Below are 20,584 nucleotides of genomic sequence, written 5' to 3'. Positions count from 1 at the left end.
TTGGTTTTCCCTTGTAAAGGATCATTTGAAAATGGAGTTAAGTGTTTAAGCTTTTGCTTTTCTGCCTTCAGTTTCAGTTCCTGTTGCATTCGCTAGATACTGGTCACTAACTTTGGTGCCACTAACAGTCTTTACATGTGACCTTAATTTCTTTGGAATTTGTGAAATGTCATTTGACAATATTCTGCTATGGCAGTCACTAAAGGCATCACATATTGCTCTCTTGACAGCCACACATATTTCATTCAGCATTTCTCTATCAATTGCCATAAACTTTGTTTTACATGTATTATGCAGTGATTTCTGCTTCTTTAGAAGTTTCTTTACAGTGACTGTATACCATCAGGTTCCCTTTCAGTATGAATTGTTCTACTGGGTACATACCTATCCAATGCATGGTCAACTATTCTTTTAAACATGAGTCAGAGTTCCCCTACATGCCCCTGACCTGTGCTGAAAGTTTTAAGTTCATCTATAGAAAAACCAAAGCTTGCATAAAAATAACCTTTAAAATCACATGACAATTTTTGCCACCAGAAGTCATAGCAAAATCTTTAAAAACACAGTGCAGGCATAATAAAAAAATACAATAAAATTGCTCCCTCTGACATAAAGTAAAAGACAAAATTGTATAAGAATATGCCTAACATAAAAGCACATCATAATTTCTTAAAAAGAAATACAGAAAAGTTAACATCAGAATTAGCCTTGTTACTTTCCAAAAACATTGATTAAATGTAGAGACGTTAACCCTTTAAAATGAGGTGTTATGCTCTCTCTTATCATGCTCAAGGACTTGACAAACCTAATGTCTGACATTATCAGCAAATATATGCTTAAGAGGCATTTACAAAAAGTAATAAAAAGACATTATCAAAAATACAATAATCTCCCCTATGATGTACCAGACCCATATATTGATGTAATAATGTTATATGAAAAATGGAACTTTGTGTAATTTGTGAACATATGCAAATTCATATTTTTCCAAAGAGTAAACTGATTTAAAAACCATGAAGGACAGCATTACATGACAAGTAGACAAAAATTTAGCAATGGCTGCAACACTATATTGGCAACTAGCATAATTTTTACATCAGGTTATCTCCTTCCTTTACTCACCTAAGATGAGACTTGCTACTGATGCTGTAAGGACTCCACAAGAACACACCAGCAGAGCATGAATGATATTGAACTTTCCATGGTAAACGGCTACCATTAAAACTGATAATATAGCTGCCAGGAGGCCAACAATAATAGCCTGGGACTGTAAAAGTCACATAAATTAGTATGCTATTCACCATGAATCAAATTTAATAATTGTAGCCTGGAAAAATATTATAGACATTAAAACACACACACATACAGAGAGTTACTAAATACGCAAATTAAAATTTGTATTGCAAGTGTTGGAAACTGAGTAATTAATGCATTCAATAGGAATGCATTTTGAGAAACATATTGTTTCCATGCTCACACTGCTGCCATGTTAGAGAGTAATACAGATATGAATTACATTTATAATCAAAATAGGTCTTTTATTTCAGTGTAACAAAATAATGTGTTTGAACATTTCTATTATTTCACAACCCACTTACAAGAGAAACTCTGTGTATTGACTACTAGATTTCTAACAAATTATTCTACCTTACAAGATTTTAGCCCGTGTGCCTGGATAATTTATTCATAAAGAACCAGTCCACTGCAGATATTTTGTGTAGTGGCAATAACTGATAATGGCAGATCTGTCCCTGAATCTGGAGAGACAGTGGGGAATCATATGCCAAATCCTTCATCCAGAGCCACTGGAAAAATTGAACTGAATTTAAGCTAGTGATCACAAAATCCAAATGATCCAGCTTTGTCAGTCCATGAGTCTTTCATAAGACAACAACATACCATCATTCTGGAATTAAATTTGAAGCAGAATATGTGATATCTATTCTCCTAGTATCTTGTGCTACTGATTATGAAAGCAGATGAAATACATGTCAGATGTGTGGGAAGCCCAAATACATGAGCATCAGCTAATCTTACCCACACACTAATGGAAAATCTTTGCTGAAATCTGCAGGGTGCAGTGGCTTGAAGGGGTCCTTCAGTCGATGGTTCTTTCAATGAGTTGTAACAGTTTGCATTTTAAATTACAGTTTGTCAGCAAACAGAGTTAATCATTGAAACTAGAGTTCAACTGTATGTTTATGTGCAGAAATGGCTCATTCCAAATGATTGCATCAACTCACTGCATGTACCTTCCAGTCATATGCAACCATCCATATCATAATGTGAACCATACCTCTTATGCATCCTCTAATCTGAATAGTTGCTGAACTTAATGAAATACACTGGTCAACAATGAAAAATTTTCAAGACTGTAAATGGGTGTTTCTTATCTATTTGACCACCCCTCCCCCTCCCCAAGCATGAATATATTATTTGTTTTTCTTTTGTAGCATCCTTAGTTTTAAAAATACTTCATTACATAAGAATAGTTATAAAAATCAAATAGGTAGATATCTTGAGAAATGCAACCTATGAAGGCTGCCCTCATGGTGTATTCTTATAACTAATCTTTTCAGCATGGTGACAGTGTGTGTGACTAATTGCCTGTTGCTCCTGAACACAATGTTCTTATCAGTTATGAGGAAATGCTTCCTTCATTTGGTTGCATTCATGTGAGAAGTGCAATCCAAATATGGCTTGTGCTGAGTGTTTAATTTTGTCTTACTGCTAAATTTGTGTTAGTGTTTGTACAATGTCATGGATATATTTCAGTCACCCAAATAACGTTTGCTACATCTGTGTGAAGTAGACTGTCAAATCATGCAGATGAAATCTGACACCCACAGTGAAGAAATTGTATGATCGTTATTTTGGGTGCAAGTTAGGTGATCAAGAGTGAAAATGGGCACCACATGTTGTCTGTGTGAACTGTTTGTCTTGTCTTAATGGCTGGGTGAAGAAAAAAGGTAAAGTTGCAATGCCTTTTGCTGTTCCAATGATATGGAGGGAACGAACCAATAATGTATGTGATTGCTATTTCTGCATGGTTAAAATAGCAGGGATGAACGGCAAGTATAAAAAGATGACCAAGTATCCCTCCATCAAGTTAGCTATTCAACGTGTACCTCAAGTGTTCTTCCTTACCTGTCCCCATTCCTCCAGATACATAGCCATAGGATGTTGAAACCTAGGTCAAATCTAGTACAGACGTGGGGAATGCCAGCTATGATTTCAATTATCAAGAAATGATGCCACATCTCCTGACACAAAATGATATGAATGACCTTGTTAGGGATCTGAATCTTTCTAAGGCACAAGCTGAACTTTTGAGTCTGTGTCTGTAACAGTGAAATTTACTAGACAAAGTTACTAGGGTTTGTTTCTTTTGACATTATCAGGCTGTCTTCATACCATTCTTTGATATGGTAGACTCATTCTATTACTGCAATGACGTGAATGATCTGTATAGTGATATGGGAATGAAACACATATCAGAAGAACAGTAACTGTTCATTGGTGGATCCAATCTAGCCCCAAAGCAGTATTCCTTCACAATATCAATGTATATCCTGTTACCATAGCTTATGCCACTATTCTGAAGGAAAAATACAGCACTATGGAACTTTTGTTGAATAAGATTTAATATAAAGCCACAAATGACAAATCTGTGCTGACTTACAGGATTACAATCTGGGTATACAAAAAAATTCCAGTTTCTTTTTATTTTTTTTATTTTTTTAATGAGATAGGCATGATTGGAAGAGTCATTATGACAGACGGATTTGGCTTACCTGTACACAAACAGAACATGATTGGAAAAATGCAGCAAATGTTCCATTGGTGAATTTGAAAGAGATTTTGTTACCACCACTTCACATCATACTTGGACTTGAAGTTGTTCATTGTTACAACAGACCAAGGTGGACCTGGTTTTATGTGCTTGTGCCAGAAATTCCATGCTTTGAATGAAGCAAAGTGAAAGCGGGAGTGTTTCTCAGCCCTCAAATTAGACAACTTACTCATGGTGCTGATTTTGTCACAGCTTTGAACCCTCTTGGACTGGACCGCTGCAATTCTTTCAGAAAACTGTGTTTTGATTTCTTTGTAAACAAGAGAGCCAACTACTGTTATGTGTCGGTCAACAAACTACTACAGTCTTACCATAATCTTGGTTGTAACTTGTCATTAAACTTGCACATTCTTCACTCACACTTGGATTTTTTTTTCTGCTGGTGCCCTTGGCGAAATCTCCAATAAACTTGGGGAATGATTTCATCAGACCATACCTACATTGGAGCAATGCTATCAGGGGCAATGCACAAGAAGTATGAAGCCTGACTACTACAGGATAATAGCGCCACACATTAGAGGCACAGCAAATGTAAGAAATAATTTAGGTATGTATGAAAACATATTTCATTAGCATTTAATACACTTTGTGTTGATAAATAAGCATTTACAGACAAAATCATAAGCAACATGAAAACTGAATACAATTAGATAGTGACTAGTACAAGTTGCATAAGAACTGTGGGCATGTGGAAAAATCAATGCCGGATTCATATTCAGCAGGTCAAAATACATGAAAATAACCTATTGTGGCACTCAGAAATTTTACAAAGTTGAATTTTGTGGACCATTATTATGGCCTCTTTACTTCTAGAGATGTGATACATTCTTGGAGCTGCACAATCATTTGTGATTATGTAAATGAGCTTCTTTCACACACCTATTGGGTGATTGTGACAGAAATCATGCATGCTGCAGTCATGTACTGTAACAAGCATTTTCAAAAGGATTTAAAAAGTGTCCCTGCACTACATTTACCTTCAGTGTATATTAACATCATGTTTTCATTGTTTTTCAAATGCAGATTCAAAGTTGATCTTCGGAAAATTAATTGCAAATGAGGTCTATAGAACTATAAGCAGGAAAAATTCTATAATGATAAACTGTAATAACTTTTTATAAAATGTTATAATTCTGTGTATAATGCAAGAGTTTTGCTGGACTGGTATAAGTCCCTCCCATTTCTGAAACCTCCCTTTCTCATTTTGACAATACTCTGATGTCTATAGTGCTCCAAGGCTTCTTTGGAGATTTCCTAGGAATTTAGGTGCCTTCCTTTGTGGATGTAGTTAAATCTTAGGCTTTTTGACTAGATGTGCTCCAAACACATTTCATAACACTGTTATGTTGCAGAACATAAAAAATAGATTACTAGATTGAATGAAAGAGCAGCCAGCTCACTTTTTGAAGCACATTTTTTGCTAACTACCTCAGTTCTAAGCCTGTTCACACTTATGAATTGAACCACAACAGTCATCATTTGATTCAGTGTGTCGACAAGTTATTGAGTTGTCCAGGACAACATCAGTGAGTCAATAGATTATGGGGGCTCACATCAATATGCATGAGACTGAAAAATAATAAAATGTCAGATTTTGCTACCTTCAACATTAAATTACTCTTCAAAGCCAGAAAAATAAATATATGAAGCAGAGTTTGAACCAGAAGGATATCAAATCCTGAATGGAAAGCCATGCAAGTGAGTAATGAAGACTGTACCTTACCTCAGTAGAAGTTTTATAATCATTAAACATATCCTGAGAGCCATCGCCAACATCAGGTCAAAGAACAGTAGGCTTCCCACCATTACCTTAATGGTAACAAATAAAATATACAGTACAGTCTTGCAATTACCTCCTCAAATGAGACTAATGGAACAGATCAAGAGAAAGCAGAATTTTGGGAAGATGTAGAGAAGACACTAGTCAAGATTCTCACCAAGAACGCTATCATACTTTTTGGAGATCTAAATGCTCAACTTTGAAAGGAAAGAAAATTCAGGAACACCATTGGGAACCACCCAGTCCATAACAGAACTAATCAGAAAGGCAAATAGTTGGTGGAAGTTTGTAAGAATTTTTATCTCATAAGAAATCAACAATATTTAAATATCTTCCATGGAAACACAAATGCAGATATCTCCCAATTCTGTACTAGGGGAGCTGTAGATTGACCATTTAGCAATACTGAGACGTGCTTACAAGGAAATTCAAAATATCAAAGTCTGTAGTGTTACAAACTTAAATTCAGATGAATTGCTTTCAAAAATTAAGGTAAAAATTCTGCCAACAATCCAGAAAACTAAAAGCACAACCCATATCATGATGTTTGGTACTGAGAAACTTAGAGCTGGCAAATATTTTAAGATGAAGAACCATCACTGATTGTCAGTGTGAAGGAAACAGTTTGTCTGGAGAAAAAGTGGAGATATGTATATTGGTCAGTAGAAGGAGAAAAGGCAACTGAAGAGGGTCAGGAATTGTGCAGTTATTGATGTTCTCAGAAAACATCAGAAAATTTTTAAAAAACTTTCAATAAGTAAGGGTGGAAAACTGCTAAAATTATTAAGAACCTCAGGAGAAAATATGCAAAGAAATGTTTAATTCAAATAGAAGAACACTTCCAAAAGAATAACACATGAGACTTTTATAGGACATTCATGACTAGCCTAAGTAGATATGATCCCCCAAACCTCAGCCTTAAGAACAAAGTGGGAAACGTAGTACAAGGTGACGTGGAAAACATTCAGATCTTCACCAATTACTTTGAACAGCTCCTACAATCTGAAGTGCCATCTGAGATGTTCAGCTATAACCAAAAAGAAGAAAATCCCAACTCAGACACATCAACTGTAGAAATCGTTAGAGCATCATAAATACTTGAAGAATGTCACTTTTTTTTATAGTTATTTATTCATAAAGGATAAGATTAATCTAAAATTTTCCTATTTCCTCCTGTTCTCCTCAGTGTCAAATCATTACAAATAAAACTGTTTCCTAAACAGTACCTAATATAGCCTGTCACATATATACATTATGTTGTACCAGTGGAACTGAGGATACCACTTTATTAGTTATTTTATATTTTATTTATTATTATTTATTATATTGTTTATATATTTTATAACCAGTTTCATAAATTTTACTGTATATTGGAGAGGGTATCAGGTACAGTTATTGTTATACATAATCATTAAATCAAATATCCCATACTGTAGCAATAATTTATTGAAACACAGCTTTTGCAACTATAAATGCATGGTACAGTTTTAAATATACAATACAATACACACAAGAAATGTTTAAATGAACTTTATTGCAAGTACATAAATACCTGGAAATGACTATTACTAAAATAGGACATAACTCATGTGAAATCTTGCCTCATTTTTATGATTTATTCATCCTCATTAACATGGCTGAAATTTAGTCCTCATATGACTTACATTACCTACAAATGCTTCACATGGCAGTTAAATCTTGTTTTGCTGTTGAAGAGTTCTAATTACAGAATTATTGTGAGTAATAACACTTTGGATTATGATACAATTAAATGCTACTGTGAGCTGGCTTGCAATCCTCAGGAACGCAGTAACAATAATGAAGGTGCAGCCCATTGGGCATGGGGAGGTGGGGTAGTACTACCTGTGGAGACATCTGACAAACTTGTGGTTTCTGAGGAGGGGTAGAAGCATTTCCGTAGTTGCAAGGGCAACAGACTGGTTGATTGATGATGATTTTTTGTAACATCCATCATGATCTTGCTGTGTTGCTACTTTGAACAGCTGAAAGAAAGTTGAAATTACTGTACTGTAATTATATTTCCTAAGGACATGCAGCTCTCTTGTATCTTGATTATTATGACATGCTCTTAGGTAAAATATTCTGGATATAAAAGAGCCACCAATTGTACCTCTAAGTGGGGATTACTTAGAAGGATGTTGTTACCAGGATCAATAAAACTGGTATTTTATAGATAAGAGTGTGTAATGTTGGTTTACTCAATAAGGTAGATAGATTAGTGAATTTGAAAAGAGAAATGGTTAGGTAAAGAAACTAAAAACTTGCAGGGATATAGGAAGTTAAAGAGAAGGGGCCTGCATAACCTGGTTGTTGAGACTTTCAGAGGCAGCATTAGGAAATGATTGACTGATATTGGAGAAAGGAATACAATAAAAGATGAATCAGTAGCTTTGAGAGTTAAAATAGTGAAGGAAATAGAGAATGTAATAGGCAAAAAGGCAAGGCCCAGTATAAATCTTGAATGGAATACAATAGAACACAAATCAGTAGGTCTGAGAGATGAAATAGTGAAGGCAATGGAGGATGTAATCCATAGAAAAGCAAGGCCCAGTAGAAATCTTTAGATAAGACATATAAACTTGAAATACAAAAGACTGAAAGTGTATGACTTTTGTGGCATAATCAAAACTATCATTAATAGTTTAATCTAAACAGACTAAAATTAAACAAGGCAAAGACAAAAATGGTACATTTTATGAAATAAGCAAAATGATACGATTTTCAAGTTACCCACAAAAACCAGGAGATTTAGGAAAGAAATTGTGCCACTTTACTGCAAACATAATTGGGAACAAAAACATGTGATGGCCATCACATATATTTATCATTAATGAATTGAACAACATTAAATGTTTGGGAACATGTGAAACTACTCGTATGGTTTAACAACTCATATTTGATCAATGCATGGCTTTCTGTGTGGTATAACCAAGATAATACTAATATAGTACCATCCAGCCCAAGTTTTCCTGAAAATCAGATATGAGAACGTGACCTTTCTATATATGCACAAATCCTACCACTTGTGACAAAGCAAGCTGGGATAATTTTAATTCCCCTCTTGTTTTGCCATCTGCCTCCTTAAATTCATTTGTTACTTTTAACTATTTACCATTAGCATACATGAGTAAAATCTGCATTTTCATAAAAGAGAAAGGTTGGCCCTTAGTTTTAAAGAATATAGCACCAGACCTGATTTTGTGCTTCGTTTCGTGTATGCAATTGATTTTCAAATTTATTTGGACGATTCCTAGTTGGCATCATTCATTATAGGGCAAAATCAGTAATTGTTTCGTAACTTAAATTCTGTTGTTGACATATAAATAATATATATTCTGTAATAATTATAAACGTTTGGAAGACAAAATGCTAGTAATCTTAAAGTATTTATTTGGCTATATTCGAAAACATGTTAGCAAGGACAGCCCTTAATTAATTCCAAAGTAATTAACAGTTTTGTCAAAAGTATTGTTTTTATAAAGATATTTGTTAATGTCACCATTTAAACAAATAATTAGGCCTAAACCTTGCAGTAGAAGAAAGTGTGAAAATGAACAAATTTTTCGATGTATTCAGTTAATTTGATGAGTTAAGTTTTAATTGCAATTTCTGTAAATTTAACTTCAAACAATCTGTAGTTTCTGCCCCTGTTATTGTGAGGATACATAAGGGCCCGATTTTTGGTCATGCGACAGTCAGATCATGGCCATGTTTCAGACGAGAAACCTGTGTTGGTTATATCAACAACAGTGCTTCAAATTAACCGTGGAATAAGTGTTAAACAATTAGGCCATGTGTAAAAACAATGTCAGTGTCTGCTCCATATGTACCTGTCTATTATCAAGAACTGTGACCTTTGTGCTTAGGCTTTTACTGCTTGTTGATGTTCAACAAGAAATCATTGTAGCAGTATGTGGAGGTTTGCCTGCAAACTATTAATGAGGCTTATGGAAAGTTTAAACAATAGTGCACTGGCCATAAATGTGTATATGGGGGTTGTGAAAAGTGAAAGTAAAAGACAGTGAAACGCAAATGTGCACCTGTCAGATACATCATCAAAATTAGGCAGTGTTGTAATTCCACCCCTATTTTTTCAACCAGTGCGTCGACACCGAGGAAAACAAACGAAGAAACAAAGTAGGCAAACTGCTACACACTTGCCTGGACTTAATCTCCAAAAGTCTGATGTCAGCCTCCTTCCTTCCTAGATTGATGTTGGAATTTGATCTTACCTAATTTTTGTTTATGTACTGTAGTTGTTTATTCTTCACCCACATAAGTATTCCCCTCTTTCATTTATTTATGCTTTCAAGTCTGACATATTTTTCCTGTTTTATTTCTTTTCCCTTTTCTCAATTTATTATTTGTTTTATTTTATTCAGTCACTCATCCCAATTTTCACTTTATCTTCCTATTCTAAACTCTCCATACTCCACCCTATGTCATCTGTGCTATCATCACCTTCAATTTTACACTCATGCTCATAAAGTAAGGATAATGCTGATACGAGGTAAAACAGTTCTCTGGTGGGCAGTTAGAGGGTTTAAACCACCTCTGGGTGTGACCATGCGGTGCATTTGACCTGCGGTCGTCGCACGGGGACGCTGGCAGCAGTCCACATACGCAGAAGTGTGTTGGTGCATGTCAGAGTACAGTGCAGCAAGTATGTGTGCAGATGTTTTCAGATGTGCTAATGGCGACTGTGTTGAAAATGGTTCAAAGAACACATACTGATGACATTATGAGAGGCTGAATACTAGGCCGACTGGATGCTGATGAAACACAGCTGGTCATACCACGGGCCTCCCGCGTGCCACGAAGTGTGACCTCAAGATTATGGCAATGCTTCCAGCAGACAGAAAACGTGTCCAGGCGCTACAGTACAGGACGCCCACAGTGTACAACATCACAAGAAGACTGATTTCTCACCATCAGTGACCGCAGACAGCCACTGAAGGTAACCTTGTTCAGGACCTTACCGCAGCCACTGGAACAGTTGTCTCCAGATACACAGTCTACAGATGACTGAACAGACATGGTTTACTCACCCAGAGAACTGCAATGTGCATTCCACTGTCGCCTGGTCACAGGAGAGCCCATAGAGCCTGGTGTCAAGAACACGGGATATGGTCATTGGAACAGTGGTCCCAGGTTATGTTCACGGTTGAGTCCAGGTATAGTCTGAACAGTGATTCTCGCTGGGTTTTCATCTGGCGTGAACCAGGAACCAGATACCAACCCCTTAATGTCCTTGAAAGGGACCTGTATGGAGGTCGTGGTTTGATAGTGTGGGGTGGGATTATGATTGGTGTGCGTACACCCCTGGATGTCTTTGACAGAGGAACTGTAACAGGTGAGGTGTATCATGACGTCATTTTGCACCAGTATGTCCACCTTTTCAGGGATGCAGTGGGTCCCACCTTCCTCCTGATGGATGATAACGCACGGCCCCACTGAGCTGCCACACTGGAGGAGTACCTTGAAACTGAAGATATCAGGCGAATGGAGTGGCCTGCCTGTTTTCCAGACCTAAATCCCATCAAGCACATCTGGGATGCTCTCAGTCAACGTGTAGCTGCACATCTTCAAACCCCTAGGACACTTCAGGAGGTCCAACATGCACTGGTGCAAGAATGGGAGGCTATACCCCAACAGCTGTTCAACCACCTGATCCAGAGTATGCCAACCCTTTGTGCAGCCTGTGAACGTGTGCGTGGTGATGATATCCCATACTGATGTTGGGGTACAGGTGCAGGAAACAGTGGCGTTTTGTAGCACATGTGTTTTGGGATGGTTTTCTCAACTTATCACCAATACTGTGGACTTACAGATCTGTGTCGTGTGTGTTCCCTATGTGCCTAGGCTATTAATGCCATTTTTGTGTACTGACATGTTGTGTGGCACCACATTCTGCAGTTATCCTTAATTTATGAGCATGAGTGTAGTTGGCACCCTAATGCACTGTCTGTGTCTGGTGAGACTGGAGCCTATAATTTGTTTTATGCTAGAGTGTAGAATGGAAGGCAAATACTTGTCAAGGTACCAAAATAAGGAAATGGGTTTGTCATCCTAAAAGAGCATTGTGGCAAAAGAGTTCATGGAATAAATTTTTAAATTGAATCGACAGTGTTTCAGTGAATGTGAAAGAATGAAGTGTTACTACAGCTTCATCAGTTGATAATGCTGAAGAAATAGCTAATAATAATGTTACTGTGGAAGAAACCAGAGCAAGCCAACAGCTCCAAGAAAAACGAAAATCCTCCAAGAAAATTAATGACTTTCAAGTTGTTGATGGTCTTATCAATCCAGGAACCTGGCCAGATATTATAAATAATAATTTTAGGATAAGAGCAATTAAGCAAGATGTGCAAGACATTAATGAAGAACAGGTCACATCTCCTGTGGATGATGAGACAAGAAGGCATTTTACTATTTTTGATTGCTTCCACCATCTTTCAAATGTGACAAAGTTAAGCAAAAGTGGCCTGTATATTGTCACACAATAGATGCGTGTATTACTTTTGTTGAAGTTGTCCAATTCTAGTTGTGGCTTTATCAGAAGAAATGTTTTAAGAGACTGGCAAAACTTGTGATAAGTTCTCTGTGAGCATGATCTGTCCCGCAATCATGTTACTGAAATGTGCAAGTGGAAAGAAATTTTGCAGAGAATAAAAACTCAAAATTAATTGATCAGGCAACTCAAGATCAAATTGTCAGGAGGAAAAGAGGTGGAGTTTGGTTCTCTTAAGGTTATTTTCCGTAGTATGCTTCCTTGCCAAAATAAATCTTTTATTAAGAAGTGGCCATAAAATATTGGTAAATCCAGGTAACAGAAACGTTTTAGGGCAATTAGAATTAATGGCCAAGTTTGATCCTGTATCAAATGATCATGTTAATCATATAGCTAAACCTGGTAGGTTGGTTACTTACTTAAAGAAGGACATGCAAAATGAAATCATTACCATAATTTCTGATGAGATTTCATCTATCATGAAGGATACCATACTCAAAAACAAATATTATTCAATAATAGTGGACTTTACACCATATTTAAGTCACAAGGAACACTTAAGCATGGTTTTAAGAGTGGTAGATCTGTTTTCCAATTGTTGCAATTGAAGAATTTTTTTGTTTCTCTCTTTCTTTTTTGAAATGAGTGACACGATTGTTACATCAGATACTACATAATCTTGCCATACTGCTTGCACACTGTAGGGAACAATCTTAACAATGGGAGCAACATGAAGGGCAAGAAGAGTGACGCTTAACCTCATATCACTGAAGAAAATCCAAGGGCTCATTATATCCCTTGCTGTACTCATAGCATGAACATGGTTGTTGATGATGCAGTTAATTCATCTATAATTGCGCTACTTTTTTTGGTGCAGTTCAAAGATTTTTCACATTATTTTCTGCCTCTGTGAAGTGCTGGGAAGCACTCAAAAATCAGATAAACCTGACTCTGAAACCATTGTGTGATACCAGATGGGAGGCCACGATTGAAAGTGTTCAGGTTGTAAGATCTGGGCTTAATGATACAAGGCTTGCATTAACATAGTGATATTTCATAATGTTCTTTGTCATGTCAAGGAGCCAATAAAGCAGTTCAGCAAGAAGGTATGCAATTAGACACTACAATACAATGAATAAAATCAATATTTAGTGTTACTGAGGAATACAGAGACAATGGTTTAGAAAAAGCTAAGAGAAAGCAAAGGAATTGGGTGCATGTTTAGGAAATGTTGCTGAGTTAACAGAATTGAGATTTGCAACTATTAAAATGTAGTTTTCTTATGAAAGTAAGGATGAATCCCTTCCAGGGTAAGAGAAATGTTTAAGGGTAAACTTCTTCTCTGATGTGGCAGACACCAATATCATGTCTTTGAAGGAAAGGTTTCAGCAGATCAGTAACTGCTGTGGTGTCTTCAGCGTCATTTTTGACATAAAGAATCTGGCAACAGAGAAATACAATTTCGAAATAATTATGAAAATTCCGCCTCGATTGCACAAATTACCTGGTGTTTACCTAGGTTTCAGCGTGGGTAACCACGCCTTCTTCAGAACAAATATAAAGCAGCTTACCTAAATAGGTATAGTCAAAGGCTAAAATGAATACCTACAGCGGCAAAACCCCATAAAAGTTTTTACAAATACACAGTCCAAACGTACCAAGTCAATAATATTACTTATCTCAACCCTGTGTGTGTGCTGCCTCGTCCCAGCTGACATACGATGGTCACAGGCTCTCCACCCCAAGTTTGATGGTGGATCCAGGATGGCGGAAATAGCTTAGACAACATCGCAGTGACATCATGGCGGGAAGTTCTAATTTTGGCAGAAAAATAGGTCAATTTCGCTACCTCCACTACCATAACTCCACCCCCCTCCCCTCCTATCTACCGTCCCTGCTACCCTAACCCTCCCTCATTTGGAAACTGGTGGGAAAAGCCCTCAGCCTGTGCTGGGCTGCCAGATAGGATGGACGTAAATCTTTATTTTGTGAGCATTGTTTATTTAAACAAGCCCCTCTCCTCTACCCTCCCCTCCCCATCTGTAAACTGGAGGGTGAAGGACTGAGTCTGTGCGGGGCAGCTGAATAGACTTCATGAAAGTCTTTATTTTGTATGCATTGTTTATTCAAACAGTTTGAGTTGTTATGGGCAGTAGCTCCATCCAGTGTGTTCACCTTGAGGTATGGAGTCCAATTAACTTAGTTCACAACACCACCAGCACAGGATACTGTCGGTCCTCCCCCTCTCTTCGCCTGCGATGTAGTCCAAGATGACTGTCTAGGGAAAATGGCGACAAGAGGACTCAGTCTGTGTCTAGCTGGTGGTCTGGCAGGATGGACGTAATTGTTTACTGTGTTTACTATGTGCACAATGTACACTCCTGGAAATTGAAATAAGAACACCGTGAATTCATTGTCCCAGGAAGGGGAAACTTTATTGACACATTCCTGGGGTCAGATACATCACATGATCACACTGACAGAACCACAGGCACATAGACACAGGCAACAGAGCATGCACAATGTCGGCACTAGTACAGTGTATATCCACCTTTCGCAGCAATGCAGGCTGCTGTTCTCCCATGGAGACGATCGTAGATGCTGGATGTAGTCCTGTGGAACGGCTTGCCATGCCATTTCCACCTGGCGCCTCAGTTGGACCAGCGTTCGTGCTGGACGTGCAGACCGTGTGAGACGACGCTTCATCCAGTCCCAAACATGCTCAATGGGGGACAGATCCGGAGATCTTGCTGGCCAGGGTAGTTGACTTACACCTTCTAGAGCACGTTGGGTGGCACGGGATACATGCGGACGTGCATTGTCCTGTTGGAACAGCAAGTTCCCTTGCCGGTCTAGGAATGGTAGAACGATGGGTTCGATGACGGTTTGGATGTACAGTGCACTATTCAGTGTCCCCTCGACGATCACCAGTGGTGTACGGCCAGTGTAGGAGATCGCTCCCCACACCATGATGCCGGGTGTTGGCCCTGTGTGCCTCGGTCGTATGCAGTCCTGATTGTGGCGCTCACCTGCACAGCGCCAAACACGCATACGACCATCATTGGCACCAAGGCAGAAGCGACTCTCATCGCTGAAGACGACACATCTCCATTTGTCCCTCCATTCACGCCTGTCGCGACACCACTGGAGGCGGGCTGCACGATGTTGGGGCGTGAGCGGAAGACGGCCTAACGGTGTGCGGGACCGTAGCCCAGCTTCATGGAGACGGTTGCGAATGGTCCTCGCCGATACCCCAGGAGCAACAGTGTCCCTAATTTGCTGGGAAGTGGCGGTGCGGTCCCCTACGGCACTGCGTAGGATCCTACGGTCTTGGCGTGCATCCGTGCGTCGCTGCGGTCCGGTCCCAGGTCGACGGGCACGTGCACCTTCCGCCGACCACTGGCGACAACATCAATGTACTGTGGAGACCTCACGCCCCACGTGTTGAGCAATTCGGCGGTACGTCCACCCGGCCTCCCGCATGCCCACTAAACGCTCTCGTTCAAAGTCCGTCAACTGCACATACGGTTCACGTCCACGCTGTCGCGGCATGCTACCAGTGTTAAAGACTGCGATGGAGCTCCGTATGCCACGGCAAACTGGCTGACACTGACGGCGGCGGTGCACAAATGCTGCGCAGCTAGCGCCATTCGACGGCCAACACCGCGGTTCCTGGTGTGTCCGCTGTGCCGTGCGTGTGGTCATTGCTTGTACAGCCCTCTCGCAGTGTCCGGAGCAAGTATGGTGGGTCTGACACACCGGTGTCAATGTGTTCTTTTTTCCATTTCCAGGAGTGTATGAGATGTCTGTGCTGGAGAAGGAGGAGTTTAACAAGGATATTAGTAGTAATCATGCAGCTCAGGACTGTGTCAATAGCCACCTGTACATTGTTTGGAAACCACTGATATTTGGTGAATTTATGAAGAAGGCGAATACATTTCATCAAATAATAAAGATGCAGCAAGATGGGGCTAAGTTACACTTCACAACTCATGCTGACAAATGCGTGTAATGTAACTGTAGATCATTATATAAAAGTACAGTCAGTTTTCTCAAGCACCAGAGGCAAAACGTTCACCCCAGAGCCTTCGCATCCACTGGAAGAGGGCCCACTTGCTGGGATGCCATGTGGTAGTCGCAGGGGCAGTCAGGTGTACTAAGCAGGAAATGCCTGCAGCCTTCTTCCTTCCCAACCCCGGCACATGGATACCCTTTGTTGTTCAACACAAACTGCTGGTGTTTAGGCAATGAGCGGAGTATTGTCAAATATACAGGGTGTTACAAAAAGGTACGGCCAAACTTTCAGGAAACATTCCTCACACACAAAGAAAGAAAATATGTTACGTGGACATGTGTCCGGAAATGCTTACTTTCCATGTTAGAGCTCATTTTATTACTTCTCTTCAAATCACATTAATCATGGAATGGAAACACACAGCAACAGAACGTACCAGCGTGACTTCAAATACTTTGTTACAGGAAATGTTCAAAATGTCCTCCGTTAGCGAGGATACATGCATCCACCCTCCGTCGCATGGAATCCCTGATGCGCTGATGAAGCCCTGGAGAATGGTGTATTGTATCACAGCCGTCCACAATACGAGCACGAAGAGTCTCTACATTTGGTACCGGGGTTGCGTAGACAAGAGCCTTCAAATGCCGCCATAAATGAAAGTCAAGAGGGTTGACGTCAGGAGAGCATGGAGGCCATGGAATTGGTCCACCTCTACCAATCCATCGGTCACCGAATCTGTTGTTGAGAAGCGTACGAACACTTCGACTAAATGTGCAGCCGGCCGAAGTGGCCGTGCGGTTAAAGGCGCTGCAGTCTGGAACCGCAAGACCGCTACGGTCGCAGGTTCGAATCCTGCCTCGGGCATGGATGTTTGTGATGTCCTTAGGTTAGTTAGGTTTAACTAGTTCTAAGTTCTAGGGGACTAATGACCTCAGCAGTTGAGTCCCATAGTGCTGAGAGCCGTTTTTTTAAAATGTGCAGGAGTTCCATCGTGCATGAACCACATGTTGTCTCGTACTTGTAAAGGCACATGTTCTAGCAGCACAGGTAGAGTATCCCGTATGAAATCATGATAACGTGCTCCATTGAGCGTAGGTGGAAGAACATGGGGCCCAATCAAGACATCACCAACAATGCCTGCCCAAACGTTCACAGAAAATCTGTGTTGATGACGTGATTGCACAATTGCGTGTGGATTCTCGTCAGCCCACACATGTTGATTGTGAAAATTTACAATTTGATCACGTTGGAATGAAGCCTCATCCGTAAAGAGAACATTTGCACTGAAATGAGGATTGACACATTGTTGGATGAACCATTCGCAGAAGTGTACCCGTGGAGGCCAATCAGCTGCTGATAGTGCCTGCACATGCTGTACATGGCACGGAAACAACTGGTTCTCCCGTAGCACTCTCCATACAGTGACGTGGTCAACGTTACCTTGTACAGCAGCAACTTCTCTGACGCTGACATTAGGGTTATCGTCAACCGCACGAAGAATTGCCTCGTCCATTGCAGGTGTCCTCGTCGTTCTAGGTCTTCCCCAGTCGCGAGTCATAGGCTTGAATGTTCCGTGCTCCCTAAGACGCCGATCAATTGCTTCGAACGTCGTCCTGTCGGGACACCTTCGTTCTGGAAATCTGTCTCGATACAAACGTACCGCGCCACGGCTATTGCCCCGTGCTAATCCATACATCAAATGGGCATCTGCCAACTCCGCATTTGTAAACATTGCACTGACTGGAAAACCACGTTCGTGATGAACACTAACCTGTTGATGCTACGTACTGATGTGCTTGATGCTAGTACTGTAGAGCAATGAGTCGATGTCAACACAAGCACCGAAGTGAACATTATCTTCCTTCAATTGGGCCAACTGGCTGTTAATCGAGGAAGTACAGTACATACTGACGAAACTAAAATGAGCTCTAACATGCAAATTAAGCGTTATCGGACACATGTCCACATAACATCTTTTCTTTATTTGTGTGTGAGGAATGTTTCCTGAAAGTTTGGCCGTACCTTTTTGTAACACCCTGTATACCTTGAAGATGTTACAGGAACTAAGTGTACCACAGCACAAAGAGAGAGAGAGAGAGAGAGAGAGAGAGAGAGAGAGTGAGTTTGTGTGTGTGTTTGTGTGTGTGTGTGTGTGTGTGTGTGTGTGTGTGTGTGTGTGAGAGAGAGAGAGAGAGAGACAGAGAGAGAGAGAGAGAGAGAGAGAGAGCTTTGTAGATGATGCACGAATATTTAAACAATTTACGATGTAATTACATGTTTTATTTGGAGGAATATCAGCACCACCACACTTGACTCTAAAGTGACATCAAGGCGGGAAGTTCAAATTTTGGCGGGAAAATAGGTCAATTGGGCTACCTCCACTAACATAACTCCATTCCCCTCCCCTCCCACCTACCGTCGCCTAACCCTCCCTCATTGGGAAGACACAGACTCTAAAAGAAAAAGATTGCAGCACACTTCTGAAACAGCCCCTGAGATTCTTCGTGTGCTTTTGTGCGAAATACCCTTGTCTCTGAGCACAAGCTACTTCAGGAGTTACTAAATCCAATTGGATATGTCTCTAAATGCACTTTCAAAAAGATCGCTGCACATCCATTCACCTCAGTTTTGCGGTGTACACTGCCGCCCTTGAATACTGATTCCAAAAAGATCGTGGCATACTTGTGAAACCACCCCTGAGACTCTACACGCGCTTTTACGGTAAACAGATCCCGAAACCGATATCAGCTGCAGTATCTGATTTTACACCCCAAAATGATTATATTTGGAAGTCTAAATAAATATCTCTGTGACTCTAAACACGAAGCTCACAACTTTTCGAGTTTTAGCTGCTTGTATTAAGGCACTTCCAGAAAGAGAAAAATTTCTGAGGCCTACACCTGGTGTGGGGTTCATCACTTTTCTGAAACAGTGAGAGCGCTTATTTTATATTTGCTACTGCTGGAGTCAGGGACGTTATTTGCGTTACTTCTCAAAGCACTCACTGCTGTCTAAGCACAGACAGGAAAACCAGAACAATCACACAAAGAGAATTCGAAGCACTGTCCTATCGATGAGAAAAATTGTTGGAATTTTCGGTGAATTTTCGATGTCCTACAGCTGCTGGTCTGGAGATGCTCTAAAGCCATAATGATGGCTGAGGGACAGCATCCCACTTGACTAAACCAGAGAAGTATGGTCTGCTTGGATTTGTCTCTGACCACTCGAATAAAGAAGCCAACACGTGACTCTCAGATGTCACAGAACTTTCCGTAGATACCTTGCCATGACTTGTTCGAACCAGTCTGTAGAGGCTCCGATGCCGCAAACAAAGGAAGCCTTGTGACACTCTGACGTCCTGGAACTTCTTGTGAATTAATCATTCTCATTGGTTCTTACTGAGTTTACCCGACAAACTGCTGCTGCTATTGTGGGAGCACTGCAGACAGGGAAATTAAGAGACCTTCAGTGGCAAAACTATTTTGTACAGATCGAAAATAAACATACAGCAGTCATATTGCACGGACAGTCCAACACTGAATAAGTGGTCAACAGATCATAAAATAGGGAAACTATCGCCCAACCAGGATATATCGTCACATACCATATCGATGTTGTAAACACAGTTCGTATCCTGCACCGTATAAAATCATCACTTCTGCATCCTGCATATAGCTATTGGCCACCAGACACTCGTAAATATTCCGTGAAGACAGAAAAATAAAAAAATAAAAATGGTTCAAATGGCTCTGAGCACTATGGGACTCAACTTCTGAGGTCATTAGTCCCCTAGAACTTAGAACTAGTTAAACCTACCTAACCTAATGACATCACACACATCCATGCCCGAGGCAGGATTCGAACCTGCGACCGTAGCCGTCTCGCGGTTCCAGACTGCAGCGCCTAGAACCGTACGGCCACTTCGGCCGGCGAAAAATAAAAAAAAGACATAAGCACATGTACCTTATATGGTCTTCGCAGCACTATATACTTCCTGCGATGTCGGTCGGTCATCCTCCATGGCCAAAAGTCACAAGTCAACTGCCCTCACACATGTTGCCCTGATGCGCCATTAGAGTAGCTCTTAGTGGACTGCAGCCACTCTCCGAACTTGTGTACAGAAGCTGGTCTGGTTTTCCTCGACACAAAAGTGTTACTGTTCCTGGCCCTGACCAGCTTTCTTGCTTGCTGCCATGCTTTGTGCAGTTGTCTACAGACTCTGGATACAAGAACACAGCGACAGGTCTACGATGTTTTCGAACTGGGGCAAAAACTTGATGGTGACCCTCCCTCTCTTCCTTGAACGCTCAAGATAGGATGTGAAAAATTTAAAAGAAAATCGATTTTTCAAAAATAGGTTCACTTTGCAATGCATATGTTTTTGAAGAGTTTGAGATATAAAAA

General features: G+C 40.2%; 1 protein-coding gene across 1 annotated transcript in view; it reads right to left on the bottom strand.

Moving 5' to 3' along the window:
- The window catches only part of LOC124556154 (solute carrier family 41 member 1-like), a 369,549-nt gene that overhangs the window by 107,956 nt on the left and 241,009 nt on the right, over positions 1 to 20,584 (bottom strand). Inside the window, exon 5 of the mRNA XM_047130165.1 lies at positions 1,123 to 1,267. Within this exon, the coding sequence (XP_046986121.1) occupies positions 1,123 to 1,267 (145 nt within the window). The remainder of the gene's footprint in view (positions 1 to 1,122; positions 1,268 to 20,584) is intronic.

This window comes from Schistocerca americana, chromosome X (genome assembly GCF_021461395.2).
Source record: "Schistocerca americana isolate TAMUIC-IGC-003095 chromosome X, iqSchAmer2.1, whole genome shotgun sequence".
In the NCBI taxonomy this organism is placed as follows: Eukaryota; Metazoa; Arthropoda; class Insecta; order Orthoptera; family Acrididae; genus Schistocerca; species Schistocerca americana.
This window is presented reverse-complemented; position numbering and strand designations above follow the sequence as displayed.